This window comes from Calonectris borealis, chromosome Z (genome assembly GCF_964195595.1).
Source record: "Calonectris borealis chromosome Z, bCalBor7.hap1.2, whole genome shotgun sequence".
NCBI lineage: Eukaryota > Metazoa > Chordata > Aves > Procellariiformes > Procellariidae > Calonectris > Calonectris borealis.
Genome location: NC_134352.1, coordinates 56,717,470 through 56,738,938, shown reverse-complemented (window position 1 = coordinate 56,738,938; position 21,469 = coordinate 56,717,470). Strand labels below are relative to the sequence as shown.

Sequence of the window (21,469 nt, the reverse complement as noted above, 5' to 3'; positions counted from 1 at the left end):
GTGCTGGTCAGCCAGACCTAGTTCTGGAATGACTCCAGGCATGCACAGCGCGTCAGGAACCACACGACCTGGGGGGGGACAAATCCCCTGCTTGCACCCCTAAATCCTGCAGTCCTCTCGATGACGGGGTTGGGATAAACAGGGTGATTCACATCTGTCAAGGACGCTGTCTCCGGCACTTTGTATATGAAGTGTTGCTTGTTCAGTTCACATTTTCACAGCTATCATCACACCCATGAAGTGGTGTAAATGACAGCCTACTCACAGGGCCCCTAGGCAAGTGGACTGTATTAGATTCAAGATGCAGATTCTGCACTAGTTCTTCTTTTAAGCATTTGCTTTAATTTGTACTCTATGTTCTGTAATCAAACCAACACTGCTGTAATACTTTTCTTCTTTTCTGAATTAAAGTTGCCATTTGTCACACTATCTAAATGAAGATACTGGCACCTTTTTTTTTAATCCAAAGTAGCTCCACGTATGGGAATTAGCACTTAAAGCCTTTTTAGAGAGAGTGTATACAGTTAATGTATGAGAATGGAGTGTATCACACTAGCTTTTTGTTACTGTTATTCTGTAGGGTACTGTAGTATCCCGAGGTCTGTAACACATTCAAGGACTTCATGAGTTAAGTCATACTCTAAATGCGTCTACTATGGTCCTACACCAGTAACTGCCTCAGAAATGGGCTGATGAGGTCACTGTCTTTCATCATGAAATTTATACCGGTAATAGCTATTGATCCGTCCCAGCCTGTCACTTCGTGCTCTGGCAATTGTTGGATACGGATGTTGGATAGTTCACGCACTGGAGAGAAAACTATACTGGGAAGGAAAAGCCTCTGGGTCAGGCAAGAGAGCATGGGCAGCCCCAGAGTTTGCACAGAGGGCCAGAGCCAGGGCAAGGGAAAAAAGTCAGGATTGTGTGGCCAGGAGTGGGGAGAAACAACTGAATCACAAGATGAGCTCCAATGATCATGAAATGGCAAGTTTCATCTCAGACTGGTGTACAAAAAGCTCAAAAACTTCCAGCGGCTCCAGAACTGGCTGAACTCACACGTGCCGTCTGAAATCAAAAAATACTTTCACCTGTTGTCAATTCCCTAAGCCATCATGTTCTTCCATCTTCTTGATACAAGGCAGAGTGAGTATTGCTTTCCTCCAGAGAAATTATGCTCATTTATCAGTAATTGAAATCTAGTGAACATTCTTTTCAGATTTATAATTGGACATTTTGTGCTCTCCAAATTACTGGCATTTCTGTCACTCAAGGAAATTAAACACTTTGAAATACATTAATGAAATACAGCAATTTATCATTTAGAGCACTGAAAAATAGGGAGATTAACGAAATAATGTTTAAGTATCCATATACATACAGTAAGAATTCAGCATTTTTTTGTATTATGGTGTATCTTCCTGACTTTTCCAATGAAAACCTATTTGCTTAGGTCTCTTCAGTCTTGCAATTTGGTAGACTTCTGGTTCAATGAACTAAGTAGAAATCTATAATACCATACACTATATTGTCCTGGTTCCAGCTGGGACAGGGTTAACTTTCTTCCCAGTAGCTTGGGGGGTGTGCTGTGTTTTGGGTTCGGTGTGAAAGGAACGTTGATGGCCCATTGATGCTTTGGCTGTTGCTGGGTGGTGCTTGCACCCGGAGGGGGGAGCACAGCCAGGGTGGTGGACCCAGCTGGCCAATGGGGTATTCTATACCATGTGACATCATGCTCAGCATAAAAACCAGGTGTGTGGGGGGGCTCGCCCCCCGTTCGTGACACGCGGTCGGCGGTTGGTGAGCGGTTGTGTTGTGCATTGCCTGCTTTGTGTATTCTGTTATTGTTCTTGTTCTCATTGTTATTATTACTGTTCTACTTAGTTTTATTTCAATTATTAAACTGTTTTTATCTCAACCCGGGAGCTTTCCTACTTGTGCCCTCCCGATTCTCTCCCCCATCCCACCGGGGGGGGGATGATCGAGCGGCTGCGTGGCGTTTATTTTTGCTGGCTGGGGTTAAACCACGACAGTCCTTTTTGGCACCCAACGTGGGGCATGAAAGGTTGAGATAACGACAGATTATTTAGAGCATATTAAGGAATTTATATCTGGTAACATATTAATTTGTTCTGCACCATGCTCTTGTTTTTACTGTACTTGTTAAAAATTGGAGTTGGATTTTGTAGTCTGTTGTGCTCTGCCGTGATTAATGATGTTTTGCCTGGGAGATTTGTTACTAAAACGCTGGCATTGGGGGTTATTTGGTATTTGGGATTCGTAATGAAGCTGTTTCTGCATTTCGGGTACCACCTCATGGAGACCATTAGCAATTATACCTTTTCCTCCGAGAGTTTTTTTATGGAGGAAATAGAGAATGGCACCCTCGCTACCTTCCTCTATGATGTCATCTCCTTTGTTAAAATAACTTGCCAGTACCTTGAACATCCCTGGGTAGTTAAGATACATCTCTTGGTACTCCTTGGGAATACTGTTTTGGTTTTATCCAAGGTTAGTAAGCAATTTAAGAATGTCATCCAGAGATCTGCCCCAAGGCTGGATAGTTATGAGTGGCAGGGCGAGTGGGATAGCATGGGCAAATGCCTAGGGCGGTGGGCACCTCCAGTGTTCTGGAACTTCACCCCTGAACAAGTGCAGAACCCTGAAAAATTAGTAGAATATTTGGAAGAAGTATGCTGTCACCCTGGCCATTCTAGGGAGACACAAATCACTACAATGTGCTGGGGCCTGGCCCACGCCTACCGAGCCCTGTTTAACACCACTCAGAACCCTCAAGGGGAAGGAAACATCTCTGCAGCTGATGACAAAGCAACAGGCCCTGTGGCTACCCCACCCCCCACGGCAAGCATAGCGGCTCCCTCACCCCCCAGGGCAGGCACAGCAGCTACTCCACCCCCTGCGACAGAGAACCAACCCCTGCCGGTATCAGTCGCCCCTATACAAAAAAGAAAATGGACAAGAAAATCAGCTCGTCTAGTAAGGGATGAAGATGAACCAGGGCCATCACGAGAACAGGAGGAGGAGGAGGCAGAACCCGTAAATGAGATGGTGACCACCCGATCCCTATCTCTGGGTGAGCTGCGAGATATGCGAAAAGACTTCAGCCGTTGTCCAGGCGAGCACATCGTCACCTGGCTGCTACGATGCTGGGATAACGGGGCCAGTAGCCTGGAATTAGAGGGGAGGGAAGACAAGCAGCTGGGATCCCTTTCTAGGGAAGGGGGCATTGACAAAGCAATTGGACAAGGGGCACAAGTCCTCAGCCTCTGGAGGCGACTCCTGTCAGGTGTGAAGGAAAGGTATCCCTTCAAGGAAGATGTTATATGCCACCCAGGTAAGTGGACCACCATGGAGAGAGGTATCCAGTACCTGAGAGAATTAGCTGTGCTGGAAGTGATTTATGATGACCTGAACAACGAGCAGTTATCCAAAGACCCAGATGAAGTCAAATGCACCCGACCCATGTGGCGGAAGTTTGTACGGAGCGCACCAGCGTCACATGCAAACTCATTGGCAGTAACGACCTGGAGAGATGGAGAGGAACAAACAGTGGATGAACTGGGTGGCCAACTCCGGCAATATGAAGAAAGTCTCTCTTCCTCCCTACGGGCCTGTGTCTCTGCTGTAGAGAAACTGTCTCAGGAGGTCCAGCAACTCAAAGAGGATATGTCCTGCTCCCCATCTGCACGGGCCAGTGTCTCAGCCATTAGGAGCAAGCGTCCCTCTGCGGAAGAGAGGAGACATCGTGGGTACACACCCCGGGGCACCCTGTGGTTTTACCTGCGTGACCATGGGGAGGACATGAGGAAGTGGGATGGAAAACCTACCTCAGTCCTACAGGCACGGGTACATGAATTGCAAGGGAAAACAACCACAAAAGGGGGTTCTTCCAGGAAAACTGCTGCTCCAGTCTCCAGTGAGTTCCCCAGAGTAGAAGGGCTGATTCCACTTCCGACCTTAACAAAGGGGCTTCTGACTCATACTTACAAGAAGTGGATAGCGAATACGATGACCAGGACTAGAGGGGCCCTGCCTCCAGCCAGGTGGAGGAAAGGGACAACCGGGTTTACTGGACTGTGTGGATTCGATGGCCTGGCACATCAGATCCACAGGAGTATAAGGCTCTTGTAGACACCGGTGCGCAGTGTACCCTGATGCCATCAGGCTATAAAGGGGCAGAACCCATTTGTATTTCTGGAGTGACAGGGGGATCCCAAGAGTTAACTGTGTTGGAGGCCGAAGTAAGTCTAACCGGGAATGAGTGGCAGAAGCACCCCATTGTGACTGGCCCAGAGGCTCCGTGCATCCTTGGCATAGACTACCTCAGGAGAGGGTATTTCAAGGACCCAAAAGGGTATCGGTGGGCTTTTGGTATAGCTGCCCTGGAGACGGAGGAAATTAAACAGCTGTCCACCTTGCCCGGTCTCTCAGAGGATCCTTCTGTTGTGGGGTTGTTGAAGGTCCAAGAACAGCAGGTACCAATCGCTACCACAACAGTGCACCGGCTGCAATATCGCACCAACCGAGACTCCCTGATCCCCATCCATGAGCTGATTCGTCGACTGGAGAGCCAAGGAGTGATCAGCAAGACTCGCTCACCCTTCAACAGTCCCATATGGCCAGTGCGAAAGTCCAATGGAGAGTGGAGGCTAACAGTAGATTACCGTGGCCTGAACGAAGTCATGCCGCCACTGAGTGCTGCTGTGCCAGACATGCTGGAATTTCAATACGAACTGGAGTCAAAGGCAGCCAAGTGGTACGCCACCATTGACATCGCTAATGCGTTCTTCTCCATCCCTTTGGTGGCAGAGTGCAGGCCACAGTTTGCTTTCACTTGGAGGGGCGTCCAGTACACCTGGAACCGACTGCCCCAGGGGTGGAAACACAGCCCTACCATTTGCCATGGACTGATCCACACCGCACTGGAACAGGGTGAGGCTCCAGAACACCTGCAGTACGTTGATGACATCATCGTGTGGGGCGACACAGCAGAAGAAGTTTTTGAGAAAGGGGAGAGAATAGTCCAAATCCTTCTGAAGGCCGGCTCTGCAATAAAACGAAGTAAGGCCAAGGGACCTGCACAGAAGATCCAGTTTTTAGGAATAAAATGGCAAGATGGACGTCGTCAGATCCCAACGGATGTGATCAATAAAATAACAGCCATGTCTCTACCAACTAACAAAAAGGAAACGCAAGCTTTCTTAGGCGTTGTGGGCTTTTGGAGAATGCATATTCCAGATTACAGCCTGATTGTAAGCCCCCTCTATCAAGTGACCAGGAAGAAGAACAATTTCAAATGGGGCCCTGAGCAATGACAAGCCTTTGAACAAATTAAACAGGAGATAGTCCATGCAGTAGCCCTTGGGCCAGGCCGGGCAGGACAAGATGTAAAGAATGTGCTCTACACCGCAGCCGGGGAGAATGGCCCTACCTGGAGCCTCTGGCAGAAAGCACCAGGGGAGACTCGAGGTCGACCCTTAGGGTTCTGGAGTCAGGGATACAGAGGATCCGAGGCCCGCTTCACTCCAACTGAGAAGCAGATATTGGCAGCGTATGAAGGGGTTCAAGCTGCTTCGGAAGTGGTTGGTACAGAAGCACAGCTCCTCCTGTCACCCTGACTGCCGGTGCTGGGCTGGATGTTCAAAGGGAGCGTCCCCTCTACACATCACGCAACCGATGCTATGTGGAGTAAGTGGGTCGCACTGATCACACAACGGGCCCGAATAGGAAACCCCAGTCGCCCAGGAATCTTGGAGGTGATCACGAACTGGCCAGAAGGCAAAGATTTTGGAATATCCCCAGAGGAGGAGGTGACGCGTGCTGAAGAGGTCCCACCATATAACAAACTACCAGAAAACGAGAAGCAATATGCCCTGTTCACTGATGGGTCCTGTCGTCTTGTGGGAAAACATCGGAGGTGGAAAGCTGCCGTATGGAGTCCTATACGCCAAGTTGCAGAAAGTGCTGAAGGAGAAGGTGAATCGAGTCAGTTTGCAGAGGTGAAAGCCATCCAGCTGGCCTTGGACATTGCCGAACGAGAAAAATGGCCAGTACTTTATCTCTATACTGACTCATGGATGGTGGCAAATGCCCTGTGGGGGTGGTTGCAGCAGTGGAAGCAGAACAACTGGCAGCGCAGAGGTAAACCCATCTGGGCTGCCACATTGTGGCAAGATATTGCTGCCCGGGTAGAGAACCTGACTGTAAAAGTACGTCATGTAGATGCTCATGTACCCAAGAGTCGGGCCAGTGAAGAGCACGAAAACAACCAGCAGGTGGATCAGGCTGCCAAGATCGAAGTAGCTCAGGTGGATCTGGACTGGCAACATAAAGGTGAATTATTTATAGCTCGGTGGGCCCATGACACTTCAGGCCACCAAGGGAGAGATGCAACATATAGATGGGCTCGTGATCGAGGGGTGGACTTGACCATGGACACTATTGCACAAGTTATCCACGAATGTGAAACATGCGCTGCAATCAAGCAAGCCAAGCGAGTAAAGCCTCTTTGGTATGGAGGATGATGGTTGAAGTATAAATATGGGGAGGCCTGGCAGATTGATTATATCACACTCCCACAAACCCGACAGGGCAAGCGCTATGTGCTCACCATGGTAGAAGTAACCACAGGATGGCTGGAAACATACCCTGTGCCCCATGCCACCACCCGGACCGCCATCCTGGGCCTTGAAAAGCAAGTCCTATGGCGACATGGCACACCAGAAAGAACTGAGTCAGACAACGGGACTCACTTCCGAAACGCCCTCATAGACACCTGGGCCAAAGAGCACGGCATTGAGTGGGTCTATCACATCCCCTACCATGCATCAGCCTCCGGAAAAATTGAACGATACAACGGGCTGTTAAAGACAACACTGAGGGCAATGGGCGGTGGGACATTCAAGCATTGGGACACACATTTAGCAAAGGCCATCTGGTTAGTCAACACTAGGGGATCTGTCACTCGAGCTGGCCCTGCCCAATCCAAACCCTTACGTGCTGTAGAGGGGGATAAAGTCCCTGTCGTGCATATGAGAAATATGCTGGGGAAGACAGCCTGGGTTGCTCCTGCCTCTGGCAAGGGAAAACCCATCCGTGGGATTGCTTTTGCTCAGGGACCTGGGTGCACTTGGTGGGTGATGAGAAAGGATGGGGAAGTCCAGTGTGTACCTCAGGGGGATTTAATTTTGGGTGAAAATAGCCAATGAACTGAATTGTACGATGTTAGTTATTACATAGTACTGTATGTCATCACTTCTATGGTTACCATATGCCATATTAACAGTATTACAGTAAGAATCACTCATATTAATGTAGGATGAACTCCGATGAAACTGAGCAAGGTGCAACAATGAACCGGACGAGCACCCAGAACTGGCCTCCGCATGCAAGAGCCCAACACCACACACCATCTCTCCTGCCCTGCAAGACCGTTATGACAGGTGGAACCCAAAGTCATGGACTAAATGAACTCAATGGACGTTTTAGAGGGATGGCCCATGGACTAAGGGAATGATATCTCTGTGTGTGTATATATCAAAAGGCCGGGAAAAGTAGCGGTGACTAATTGGAATGTATGGGAAAATGTGAGACCTGGGCATGATGTAGATGGTATAGAATAAGGGGTGGATATTGTCCTGGTTCCAGCTGGGACAGGGTTAACTTTCTTCCCAGTAGCTTGGGGGGTGTGCTGTGTTTTGGGTTCGGTGTGAAAGGAACGTTGATGGCCCATTGATGCTTTGGCTGTTGCTGGGTGATGCTTGCACCTTGCACCGGGACGGGGGGAACACAGCCGGGGTGGTGGACCCAGCTGGCCAATGGGGTATTCTATACCATGTGACATCATGCTCAGCATAAAAACCAGGTGGGGGGGGGGCTGGCCCCCCGTTCGTGACACGCGGTCGGCGGTTGGTGAGCGGTTGTGTTGTGCATTGCCTGCTTTGTGTGTTCTGTTATTGTTGTTGTTCTCATTGTTATTATTACTGTTCTACTTAGTTTTATTTCAATTATTAAACTGTTTTTATCTCAACCCGGGAGCTTTCCTACTTGTGTCCTCCCGATTCTCTCCCCCGGGGGGGGGTGATCGAGCGGCTGCGTGGTGTTTATTTTTGCTGGCTGGGGTTAAACCACGACATATATAAATAATTGGAAAGATTGCTGAAAATAATTTCATGTCTACACATGAAAATTAAACCAATTCCAAGCATCTGCTTTCACATCACTGAAATATCTAAAATCATGGAAACAGCAAAGGTCAAGGGGTTTGTACCTAGCCAGCATAAAATAAATTCTGACTATAAATCAAGCTCTCAAACCAGTGAATTAAAAATTCTTTCATTATCTATTGGTCTTAATAAAATGCCAAGAAAAAAAAATGCCAAGTTCCTGCAGAAATACTTAGTATTGAGAGAATATTGACAGAATATGACTCTCCTACCCCAAGTAAACCGAAACTTGAATTTCAGGGCCCCATTCTGTAAGGTATGGCTGGGATCCTCTGAAGTTTAGTGTCCCAGCCACTATGACTTTACTTGCTCGGGCCATTGGTGGAGATCAAGAGGGGACTGGAGGAAGAAATGGAGGTGGATGGAAAGCCTCCCCGCCCAGGCTGGGATAACAGCGTCCCTTTCACTTCTCCTTCCCCTGGTAAACCCATACCCAGCGCAATTGTTATCCAGGGGCTGCCACCAGCGACCCTCTGCACACTGACGATTCAGTCTCCACCCATCCCGGCAGCTCTGAAGGCAGCCCTGCCCCAGGCTCAGCGTGGGAAAAGCAGGGGCTGGTCTTACCTCTCTGAGTCCGCAGCTGAGAGAAGAGGTAACTGGGGGGGAGGATGGAGAGGACTACCCTGTACGTTACGTCCTGGGGAGGGGCGGCTGCTGGGGTGGGAGCAGGACACTGCCCCAGCTGCTGTTCCACTTCGGCTTGTCTGTGTGCTGGGGAACACAGCCGCTGAAAGCAAAAGGAGAGAAATAACCCTCATCAGGCAGGCGAAAGCATTAATAACTGACCAAATACTAACAGCGGGTAACACCTTCCCTACAGCTGTAGTGCCAATTCTTAGCAACTAACTTGTTTTTCTCAAGTGTTGTTTTCTGTCCGAAGGGAAGGAAAAAACCACAGAAAAAATAACTGAATAATCTTTGCTGCTCCCAAATGACACTTTCATGAAACCAGGCATGACATAGCTGTGCTTCTTGTCTTGGGAATTTTGTCTGAATAATGCTGCAAATCTTCTATAACTTCCTGTTGTAGAAGAGGTGACAAATACTTCCTAAGATATATATTTTTAGAGCTAGTGAACAGAAAGCACAGTTTTGTAAATAGTGAAATACTTTCTACATTTTCCCCTCAGCTGTAAAAATCCCAAATTTCTTGAAGAGGTCAACCCAAACTCAAATATTGCCCCCAGACTCCCCAGTAATGCATACAAAAATTTTAAACTAGCATTAACAGTTTCATAATTTTCTATGAGGCTGCTCTTGTACACATTCCAAATAAGGAAAGGTTCTGGATGATTAAACAAAAAGCAATACAGGACTCCCTCTGAATATCCTAATTAGTTGACCCCAAATCCTGTAACCTCATTTTCAGAAATTCAGAAATCACGCAGTCAAAAGGTAAGACACTGATTACCAAATCCCTCTGAAAATCCAGTTACTCAATTATTTTTACTCTCATCTGTTTCAGGTAGCTTATGTCGATGTTGAATGGCAGCTGAATACATGCTCTTAAATATTTTATGAACCCTGAGAACGAATTAGATAGGCTGTCTACGAGATGAAAAATGATGGCTCATTGTTTGGTTGTCATATATTCCAGTGTCTTTATAAAAAAGTATTGTTTAGGCCTAGTTTACAGGATAAAATTCTACCTATAAAACTTACTTAGTGAATATGTTGGAGCTAATGATTCAAACTTATTGATAAAATCCTAGAATTTAAACCAGTTCCTCAAAGGGCACTGTCACTAGTAAAAGACCTTTCTTGGCTAAAATACCTGCATGGATGCTGCAGTCCTAGCAAAACAAACACTACTTTAGGAGTAACCCCACCACAGATCTGTCTTCAAGAAAATTATTTCACAGGTGACAATTTTGAATGTTGCTACCCAAGATCAAAAGGGTGAAAAGTCCACCTCACCTCGCAAGTCCTCAGCCTATTTCTGGAAAGCCTCTATTCATCCTCACAAGCCAGCCTTTGTGACACACTGATATTCACCAGGAGAAGGCAGAGTTAAGGAAAGGCTCAGGAGTTTAATTATGCTGTAGCATCATTAAAGAGCAGTCCTGGACATCTTTCAGCTGGTGGAGATCACAGACAGTACAAGATGACAGAGAGGAAACCACTTTGTAAATAAAAACATCTAATATAGATGCTACAAAGGTAATGTCAAAGTTGAGGGAAAGTGGGCATGAGCCACACTGGTGGGCAAAGCTGGAGGAGTGGAGGCTGCCCCACCACATGGCCAGGAGGACCAACAAAAACACCCGCGGCTGCCCTTGGCACTAGCCTCTACTGTTTGCAAATTCTTATATGGACCAGAGCCTCCTAATCACAACCCAAATGACAACAGACATCTGATAGTAGAAGGCATCCCAAACCTTAAGGTAGAAAGGATGCAGATCCCACAGGGAGATGAAACATCACTTAAGCCAGCAGAGTAACTCACTAAGAAAGGGCTGCGGAAGGACCCCCGCAAGGACAGGGGAAGGTAAGTTTTTTGTTTTTTCCCTTTGCTCATGCACCCCAAAAATCACTCTCTCTACATCCATCTCTCAGAGTAGCAAGACAAATGCAGAGGGGAAAACAAAGGAATGGCCTTTTGAATTTATTATTTTATGCTTACATGCAGCACAGAAGAAAATACTGAAAAATGACCAAATGCACATTCTGGCAGAAGAAGCAGAGGGAATATTTAACAACTCAGTACATTGCACAGGAGAAGCCCAATTATCTAAATAAAAACAGAGACTATTTAAATTATTCCTTGCAAAAATAGGGTAACTTGCATTCTTCCATGAGAAAAACATTAAAATGTGTAAGAAAATACAATAACCTAGTTTCCCAGTACTCTTTGAGTTTAAAATAAATTTCTTCAAGGCTGTGGTTGATAAGGAGTAAAAAGGCTGGACTATGACTTCGTTTCCAGCAGAAGGTAGCAAGAGTTGTTCTTCCCTGTCATAGCTGTTCTCTGCCACAACCATAATAAGGATTTCAGGCAAGTATTTTCTAAGTTGTGCTTGCACATTTCTAGCTGGTCCAGGCTGCAGTGGTAGCACAGGTTCCCACAGCACTGCCCAAGACCTGGCGACTCTGTCCTTGGGAAAAGGTTATCTGCAGCCAGGCATGGGCAACCATCTGTCCCTTCTCTGAACTAGAGCAACCTAAAGCCCACTGCAATATTCACCATCGTAGCAGCATCTGCTACTGTAGTACCTTTTGGCTAGGTTTCCCAGCAATTTCTCTGTACTTTTTTTCTGTTTCTGATGAAGAGACAGTACACAGTGTAAAGTAAGAGCTAACTATGGCAGGCACTAGAGGGGCAGGTAGGATATTTAAGGAAGAAAAAGCATACATATTAGCTGCAAAAACATACTCCTGTACACAGGGTATGTTAAATGATCACAGGATGACAGAAGAGCATACCTGGGCTCCCACAGTGCCTTGTAACGAAGCCTCCAAGAGCAACACCATGAATGATGGTGTGGCAGACCATATAACACCTGCAGGCAGCGCAACACATCTTTTGTCAGTGCAGCTCCTTGCTGCAGAGAGGTACTGTGCTGACAAAAGCACCTCTGTGGGCACCCAATGAAATGAAATCGCAATGCTGGCAGCTGCATCCCAGTGGAAATGCTACTATTAAAACTTCCTAGTGTAGACATGGCACTGGTCCAAGCTACTACCTCAACGTTGCAAGTACAAGTTGAAGGGAAACGTTGTCAGCCATTGGCAGTCTACAGACTTATGGCAATCAACAAATATTGTCAGTGACAGGTCATTTCCCTAGTAGAGCTAGTCTTAAGAGACTGACAGAAAACTTTGGACACTATTTAAGAAACTGCTAGATAACTCGACCACTTTTTCTTTGGAGCTGTGTGTGCGGCAAGCTTTTCTAGTGGTTTAGCTGTAAATGTCAGTTGCTTGCTCAAAGTGCTGGCCGGAAATATCTACACAAAGGAATGCCTTTTCAGTGCCTGATCCCATTAAACACCTTATTTGAATGGTATGAAACTAAACAAATGTACATGGCAACCAGCACGCTCACTGACTCCAATATACCACCACCAGGTAGGTCCACATAGAAAGATGCAGAATTAAGTGTAAGTATTACTTAACAAAAAGGCTTCCTAAACCAAGCCTTTTCTCTCTATCAATACAAGATAAACTAACACACTTAAAGTAATTTTTAAAAGATTCAGATATTCTGAAAAAAAAAACAAACCACCAGAAAAACAACAAAAAAGAATTGTTGATGCTGTTCCTCTGTGTCCCTTAAAAAGCTTAAGCTACACCACAATTTACAAGATGGATATAGCCTGTTAGACCTGATTATGAACCTTGGATTGGGTTACACTCACAAAGTTTCAGCCACAGAGGGAGAAGAGCCATGTTTTCATTTCTGGAGTCTCATCACAAATCAATTTATCAACACATAAGAATTCTCCATGAGAATATCTCTGCAGAGGCTTCTCTGTGAGCAGCTAAATTCACATGCATTCTCATAATGCATAGGAACAAATTAGGTGGTTGGAAGAGAAAAAACTGATTCTGAATAAGGTTCCTTTAAAAAAAAAGACAGAAAAGTAGCATTTAAAAAGTTATAGAATCCAAAGCCTAAAAAAAAATTCTTTTTTTTTTTAATGCAGCCAGAAACCTGTAATTTCATGGAACATTTTTTAAATGCAGAAGAATGACCCTCTCCTTTGCAAATTACAAATAATGGTAAAACTTACTCTCTTGGATTTATTACTGTCAAATCAACACTCTGTAAATCTATTTCTGCCCCCAAAATACCTCTCCTTTTACCACTGCCAGCATGAATTTGGAGTAGGGCTAAAAATTCTTTCCATATAGAATAAGACAGTGTGAAGGTTTCATTTTGTAGCTCAGTCAATTAAAATTACATACATACATTTGCAAGAGTGTTTCTTCTAATTACTATATTTAACCTTCCATTTCTCTAGGGAATATTTACATGGTTCTTGTGAACAAGTGATTTACTAGTGCACAGAAGGAAAAATCTGAAATGCTTTTTGCACTTGGGAGCAACACCTCCAGATATTCTCCCCTCTCACTTCCCCTAGGAAGCCTATACTTCCCTACAGGATTTCGTGGCCAGGAGTACGTGGGCATGTGCTGTGTTGAGCCGTAAGTGGTAAACCCAGCAAATGTAAAACATGCTGCTTATGTTGCCTTGATCCTGTCCTGGTTCTGGCTGGGACAGAGTTAACTTTCTTCCCAGTAGCTGGGGGGGTGTGCTGCGTTTTGGGTTTGGTATAAGAGGAGCGTTGATGGCCCATTGATGCTTTGGTTGTTGCTGGGCGGTGCTTGCACCGGGGACTTTTTGTTTCTCTTTTCGGCCTCCCATGCCCTGCCACGTGCAGGGCAAGCTGGGGCGGTGGGGGGCGGGGGGGCCACAGCCGGGGTGGTTGACCCAGCTGGCCAATGGGGTATTCTATACCATGTGACATCATGCTCAGCATAAAAACCGGGGCGGGGGGAAGGGAGGGGGTGTCGCCCCCCCCCGTTTGTGACACGCTGTCGAGGGTCGGTGAGCAGCTGCATTGTGCATCGCCTGCTTTGTGTATTCTGCTATTGTTGTTGTTCTCATTGTTATTATTACTGTTCTACTTTGTTTTATTTCAATCATTAAACTGTTTTTATCTCAACCCGGGAGCTTTCCTACTTGTGCTCTCTCGATTCTCTCCCCCATCCCACTGGAGGGGGGGAGGTGTGAGTGAGCGGCTGCGTGGGGTTTAGTTGCTGGCTGGGGTTAAACCACGACAAGCCTGCCCAGCTCATCTGTAGACCTGAAGACTCCAGTGTGCATGGAACTTAAGAAGCCACCATGCATTAAGAAGTAAGCAGAAGACAAAATCACATTATGAACATAATAAGCCTGTCTCCAAGTTAAAAAGTTGGAATTTTTAATTTCCAACTTGCAGAGAAAATCATGCACTTGACAAGATTTAGCAATATCATTTGCTTGCTCTGGAGCAGAGCAGAGTGTGATATTCACGTAACTATAAATGAATGGCACATTCTGGTTTATTCTTAAATATGAAATGGTGAAGTTTTAACCAAACAGCACAGTAAAAATAAAATTTTTTTGTATTGCATTATTTATGATTCTTTCAGCCTTTGGGATTCTAGATTGCACTGTACAAAGGAAGTTGATATGATTTCATAGTAGAAAAAACATCATTCATATGTTCTTATTATGAATGAATTGCTCACATCTTCATTCTATGAACTGAATAAACCCAAAAGCCTATGTATTTTTAAAAATTAAAACCTAGATTCTACCAGAAATTTCGCACTTCAGTAGAAATAGACTTTGAATTTATGTTTTACAAAATATCACTATGCTTAGCCCTAGAAGAGTATGTATGCTTGCTTAACTTTAGACCTGTAAATGTAATTTTGTGTTAGTTTTAAGCAAAGGATCTGTCATGGTACCTCACTGTATTAACAAGATTATACTCGGTTCTTTTACAAAGTCACAAAGGGCACAAGATAAGAAAAAACATTTATGCAGTCTTAACTTTAAGTAATAGGTAGGTAATCAAAACGATTGTTGTTGTATTTCATTTAAATATATCTACGTTTGCAGATCCTGTACTTTAACAGTACAGAGAAATGGTGATCATTACAGGCATTGTACTTTGGTAAGTGGAAATGGACTAGCATCTAAATGTCTACTTTTGTCATCTCTTACATACTTCTAATAGTTTGCTTTCAAACATTTGTTCTGTAGATCTCTTAGGAAAGGAGAAAACCTACCTTTGCTTTAAATATGCATAAATTATAAGAAAAGTAACCTCAAGTGAGAAAAGTTTGATTTAACGGCATTGGAAGAATGGAAACCTGTTCCCGTTTCTACTTGAAAAGTAGCACAGACACATTTCAGCTAATATACTGTCTCTAACAGTTCCCAGTGAAAGTTACATATTTTATTTTTCAGAAAAGTCTCAAAGTTTTTATTTATATTTAGAAAAAATGTTGTTTTCAGAGAAGTTTGAGGAGTAGCAGGACACTTAAGCTTTCGTATGTTTTGTTTTTCCCTCCTTGGGGCATGAATAATTTTCATGTTGCCATTTCAATACAATAATTCCCTCTCTGTTGGAGTTATCTCACTTATTCACATACTGTATTATTATGTAGCAGCCCTGATGAGTAGTTAATGAAACAATTCATTTCAACTGGATTGGGTGGTTGTCAAAATGAAGTGACATGGATTCATCTACACCTGACATAATACCCTCAGTTAATTGATGTGAAAAAAGACAAGCAAAAAAAAACATGAGAAATTTGCCAAGTTACAGATAGCTGTGGACACACGTAAGGGAAGGCAGTTTATTACTTACAGAGAAATTAATGCTGATAAAAGTATGTTGATTAATACTATAAAAATTGCTGCACAACAGGAAGCAGTGCCAAGGAAGAAAAAACCAAAATGAATTATTATGTCAAAGAATGTCCTTAGTAGTGCTGTAAACCCCAAGTATTGGAAGACAAGGCATGAATGAGATTACAAGAAGTAATGCCTCAGTCGCAGAAGCTGTCTATGGGACACCATGACTGCAGACAATTGCCAGCTGAGGGCTGGCTGGAGGCAATAGCTTTACTCTGCTTAGGATCCTGACGAGTCAAGGGGCAGCAGTTTGTTCAAGGCCGCTGTCAGCCTAGGTTTGGATTGACCCAGCAGCCGGAGTTTGATACTTAATCATAGTCTGGAAGCGAGACTGGTGAAAGAGCTGAGTACTCAACAGATTCCAGTAGAAATCTCCTGTGTGAATGTCCTCAATTTCTGAAAACTTGGTCTCAGGGGACACACTGTTCCCACCTAGCTTCCATCCTATCTGGGGACTTGAAAGGAAAAGGAAAAGCTGAGTCTTTTATTCTCTCTCAGTTTTGCACATTAAATGCCAGTAAATAATTTTTTAGATCTTAACATTCCTCACTATCCAACTCCCTCTCAAAGTACAATATAAAATAAGCAACTGTAACCAACACCATGTCGCTAGACGTTCCCTGGCCAAAATCAGGCCTTTAAAATCTGAAATCTCCTTTAGCTTTCAAGTCACAGATGCCACACACAGCCTATACTCGGACTAAGGCATTTAAAAGTTAACAGCATACAAGTAATACCAACTATTTTATAAATTAGGATACAGTCAATCACAGCTTTAGATTTCCTGATTTTTGTCATATAAACCTATATCATCACCAACTAGTGTGTAGCTCACAACAGCCTTGACAAAAATATATCATAGAATTGATAGGTTTACAAGCCTCTCGGTAAAATAAAACCACTTATTGAAGTGGCCACTTCAATGTAATGTCATTTTCAACACTGCATATAACACTCAGCCAATTCTTTCACTCCCTACATCTGGTTCTCGATTAAAAGTTGAATTGCTAGAATATGTAATGCATTCTGCCTGAAAGTTAAAACCAGATGTCTTTACAACTACTAAAATACTGCATTAAAAAATATTAACATCCTGTCCATCGTTGTCTTGAGCTTTGAGATGTATTATCACTCATAACTCATCAAATGTTTCAAATTTAGCTGAAATGTGAACAACAATTGTACATTTAGCCAGGTATGACAGAGTTTGGTATTTTAATATGAAAATCTCAGGTACCTAACTGAAACAATAAAATAGGATTATCATATTTATAGCATAAATGTGCTTATTGGCATATTTATAGTCATAATATGAGAGCTCATAAGTTCATTAATGTAGATCTATTGAAAAACTGATATGTGATCCATGAATAAGGAAAAGGAAAAATACTCCTTTGATTTTAAATACAGCTTAATGAATTCAAGATGTCTACAAGGAATGGTAGAAGTGAATTGCTAGCAGAAGTCAAGTGTCTGTAAAGCAAAAATATTGCTCTTTGTTGCAGTAGGTCTTTTCATGGATAAAATACGATTTGTCCTTCAAAAAATGTGTAAAAATCTGTTCAAAATCTACCTTTGTATATTACTTTGCAGGTTCTATCCTTCTCATGAGATAGATACGGATTTTAGAGTACATCCTACTCTGCAAAATTATCCCTAATCTTAAGTGAGCAATAATATAGCAGGCTGTTTATCTGACTTTTTCTATACCTGAGTAAATATCGTGAGCAGGCCCTGGGGATTGTTCCATGGTATTATCTGCAGCATCATGCGGTGATGGGGCTGGCTGGAGGGGCTGGATTGCGAGGCAGTCATTCAGGATGTCCTGGCCAAGCTCTGAGCTCGATCGCAACTGAAACACAAGAGACAAAAAAGGAGAAATTATTATAACATGGACAAAAAAAAACGAAATAAATCACAAAAATCCTTAAGATACTGCAAAATTATAATGAAGAATGTTGAGGGGTTAGAGAAAGAAATGGAGCACAAGCAGAATTCTTCTCTTTTAAATCCTGATTAATATCCTTCCATTATAGCAGGCATTTTTTTAATCTGAAGAAGGAAACTCTTCCAAATGCTTAACAAGACTGTACTCAGGACAAGGGCTACTTCTACAGATGGGACCTTGGACAGACGGAATTACGTGTGTTCTCTTTTCATACACTGCAAAAGAGAGAAGAGTGTCCGGATTCACGGATAATGGAGATTTATCAAATGTCTGACATCTCTTATATCAACAGAGGCATACTATAAAAAATACAAATATTTTCCTGCTGGTTTAGTGCCCTGAACTGGCTCACTGAACGACCAGAAAAGCAAAGGTGCTTGTGGCAGTGGAAACGAGGGACTGGGAGCGAGCAGCCAGTGGTATCATTCAAGACAGTCAGGATGGAAGTGGTACCACTTTATATGGACCAAAGTTATCTCGAGACCACGTTGTAAAAGTGGCTAGGACTGCATTTGTTTCACATTATGGCTGAATTGATCTGAAAGTGAGTGCTCCGTCACTGCCACTAGTCTCAGCTGCATGCATGGCCACTTGCCTGGTACCTGATCCATCAACAGCAAGTCTGTTTATCTGGCTGATCCAGCAGAAAATTCACTCTGCAAACAATTAATAAACAGATTCATAAGAAGAGTTTTCCTTTGGATGAAATTGGATGAACAGTCTGACCCTGAGGCTACAATACAATACAATAAAAAAGTACAATTAAAAAAAAATCCCAAAACCAAAATAAGGAAAAGGGAGAAAGCCTATTGCAGCACCCCGACACAAGGCTGTCTTAGCTGTAATGCAAAACTACACCCTGAGGTTTCTGGCAGATGGATGCTGCTGCAGGCTGCTGGGACGGATGCCTGTCCCAACCCCCTGCCTGTTGTTACTATTATATATAACAAATATTTACCTGTTCCTTACAGCCATGTCGGCTCACAGGCTGGTGGATTCTTTTAAAAGCATGAAAAAGGAGGGTCTGTGCTTATATGCATGTGGGCCACTGCAGTGGCTGAGATGCAGATAAATACCCTGTCCTGTCACCCATGCTGATGAAGAGAGAGTTCATGCAGCATGATGGACAGAAACCTGACCTAGTGCAGTAGGATCTGCTGCACTCATGCATCAGAATCCCAAGAAGCAAATCTCACAGATGCAGCTGAGGCTTCTCCTCTCTGTTTGGTGCCATGAAAGGTGAGCAGGTAACAGTAACCTAGCACCTCTAACGAACTCCTAAGGGGAGAAGGAGCAACAAGAGAAATTTCTGCCATCCTATACTCAGAAATGAAGAAAAAAGAGTAAGAGGGAATGATTCTAACGCAACTGTAGAACAACCCCTTACTGTGCCACAAGATGCTGATAATCAATCAAATGACTTCTGATGATATGCATCAGTATAAAACCATTGCAACTGAATGGAGAGATGGTCTTACACATCATAAGCACCTGAGGTAGGGTGACTGTAATAAGAGATATTATGCAGCTTATGATACCTATGCAGAGACTGCATGCTGTAGATTATTCCTTCTCTTAAAAATCTAGTGAGTCATTATTAAGCCCCAAGGTACACCACCTTTGTGAGGTATATTTGTTATTCTAGAACTTGTTATTTTAGAATTGTACAGAGAGAGGGGGAAGGGGGGAAGAGAAAGAGGGAGAAAAGGAAGAAAGGGAGAAAGAAAGGGAGAAATACCCTGACAAATGCTTTTCATTTATTATTCATATTTACAGTCTATTTTGAGTACAAATATTTCTTCCAGTGTAACATGTATGGTTGTCTGCTGTTATCGGCTAATTATTCTGTTTTTACTACTATCACTAGTAACATGGCTTTTTCATGAAATTAAGTGCATGTGAAATTAAATGCCAGATATATCCAGATTCAAATTCTTATCTGTTACATTATTAATGAGCATTATGTGACTTTAAATTTCTATGGAATCTAATATGAAAATAAATATGAAAAAAATCTGACTTCTATAAAAAGATCAGGATTCTATCACACAGAATACAAATTAAAAGAGGTTGCCTGCATGAAGTTGTTTGTTTGTTTGCACAATTTTTTTTATTTGTGAGTAAAAAGGATCTGCAACAGAAAACCAAAAAACGTGAAACAAACACTGGGAGACAGCTGTGATCTGATTTCTGAAGATAGTTCTTAATCCATGCATTGGTTATTATTGATTTATATTTTCAACCACAAGGGTTAGAAATATAGATTTTATAAACTCACATACACACACACACACATGTATTGCATATTATAATATGTAATTTTAGAATGACAATATATGTATTTAACATACATATAATGAAATATCCTGAGCAAGAGGTGGGTATTACACTGATTTGTGCAACTGCAGACACACACTACTAATTTGAATTGCCACTAAAATACTACCACAGGCCTTCTGCAAACCCTCACCAGACAACAGGTCCTGGGAGTAACTTTTACTGCAGGGTATGTATGCGAGTTGCTCTTTAAGAGTAATGACTGTTGCACCACTGGAAAAGGTAGGGAGCAAGCGGTAGAGGACCTCTTCTCTACTCTACTGCTTAGCAGAGCAGAACCAGAAATGGGTAAGCTTCCTTTAGCAGAACCAGCCATTAAATCACAGCTGCTTCCCAAACTAGACATACCTTCTGGAAAACTCCATTCCCCACCACTACTGTTTTCTCTTGAGAGAGACAGTAACCATGCTTTGGTTGTTGGGTCCTCCTTCCTCTGCCAGCTAAAGCTCATCCTCTGTGCAATGTTTTTTGAGATCTTTCCTCTGTACCATTAACAGGGTTGGCATAAGCTGTGGCCTTTTTGGAACAAAACAGACTGCAAAACCCAGACCCTGGTTCAAATATGGCTGATCAAGGCATTGTTTTTTCCTGTAAAGACTTCAGGGTGAAAACCCTCTCTATCTCAGTCAAATATTTTTGCATATTTTATAGAAAACTTAATAAAAAGTTTTAAACTGAAACCAACATTTTCCATTTTGTCAAGTGCAGGGAAATCTGAGTTATGGTTTTTCTTTACTATGTGAAGAAACACAGAACAGACAGATGATCTTAAAAACAAGCAAATAAACCAACCATTCATTGCATCCATAAAATTTTATCTTCAGTTAAAAAAGTTATAAAGGAGAAATAATAATTGACTAGATCTAACTGCTGTAGTCTGTTTCTTGCTTTGCTCTAAAGACAATGCATTTCCTTTCCAGCCTAGAGTGTAGACTTATCAACCAATTGTAAAAGACAGTTGACACTCTCTTTGACTTTCTGTATAAATCATATCCCAGCACAAATCTCCCAGCATCCTGGCTGCAATACCTTGCTATCCTCCGTGATCACCTTTCTTCTCTCATCATCAGTCAGTTGAGCACCCGTACAATCACACTGGAACTGAAAACTTGCCAATCTATCTTTGAGAACTATAAGGTTAGAAAGTTACCTTGCTGAATGATAAAATCAGTAACTGACAATTTTGCCATGCTGAGCACTGATGTTTTCCGTGTGCTGTAATGTAGCCTAAATTTATGGCTGACCAAGGTGCAAGTTAACAATCAACGCTCAGCTCACTTATAACTTCCGTGTATGAAATATTTGTTCTAAATGATAGATTTTCGATTTTAATACCACAGTTGTATGGTAGACTTGTGAAGTTTTGTATATGGAAATCTGAGACACTCCCATTATTACAATGTGGCAGTTTTTTCTAATACACAAAACAAATCACTGTCAGTCGTGATTTACAGTTGTTTTACTGCTGTGACAATCAACTAATGTTTATCAGTTTTCAGACAATGGATGGAAATTCTACTCCTG

The 21,469-nt window shown here is 43.1% G+C and overlaps 1 protein-coding gene across 1 annotated transcript in view; it reads right to left on the bottom strand.

Annotated features, from left to right (window-relative positions):
• Positions 1-21,469, bottom strand: part of GLIS3 (GLIS family zinc finger 3) — a 186,728-nt gene that overhangs the window by 19,716 nt on the left and 145,543 nt on the right. The window contains exons 6-7 of the mRNA XM_075136275.1: positions 17,371-17,512; positions 8,811-8,973 (exon numbers count right to left, since the gene is read on the bottom strand). Of these exons, the coding sequence (XP_074992376.1) occupies positions 8,811-8,973; positions 17,371-17,512 (305 nt within the window). The remainder of the gene's footprint in view (positions 1-8,810; positions 8,974-17,370; positions 17,513-21,469) is intronic.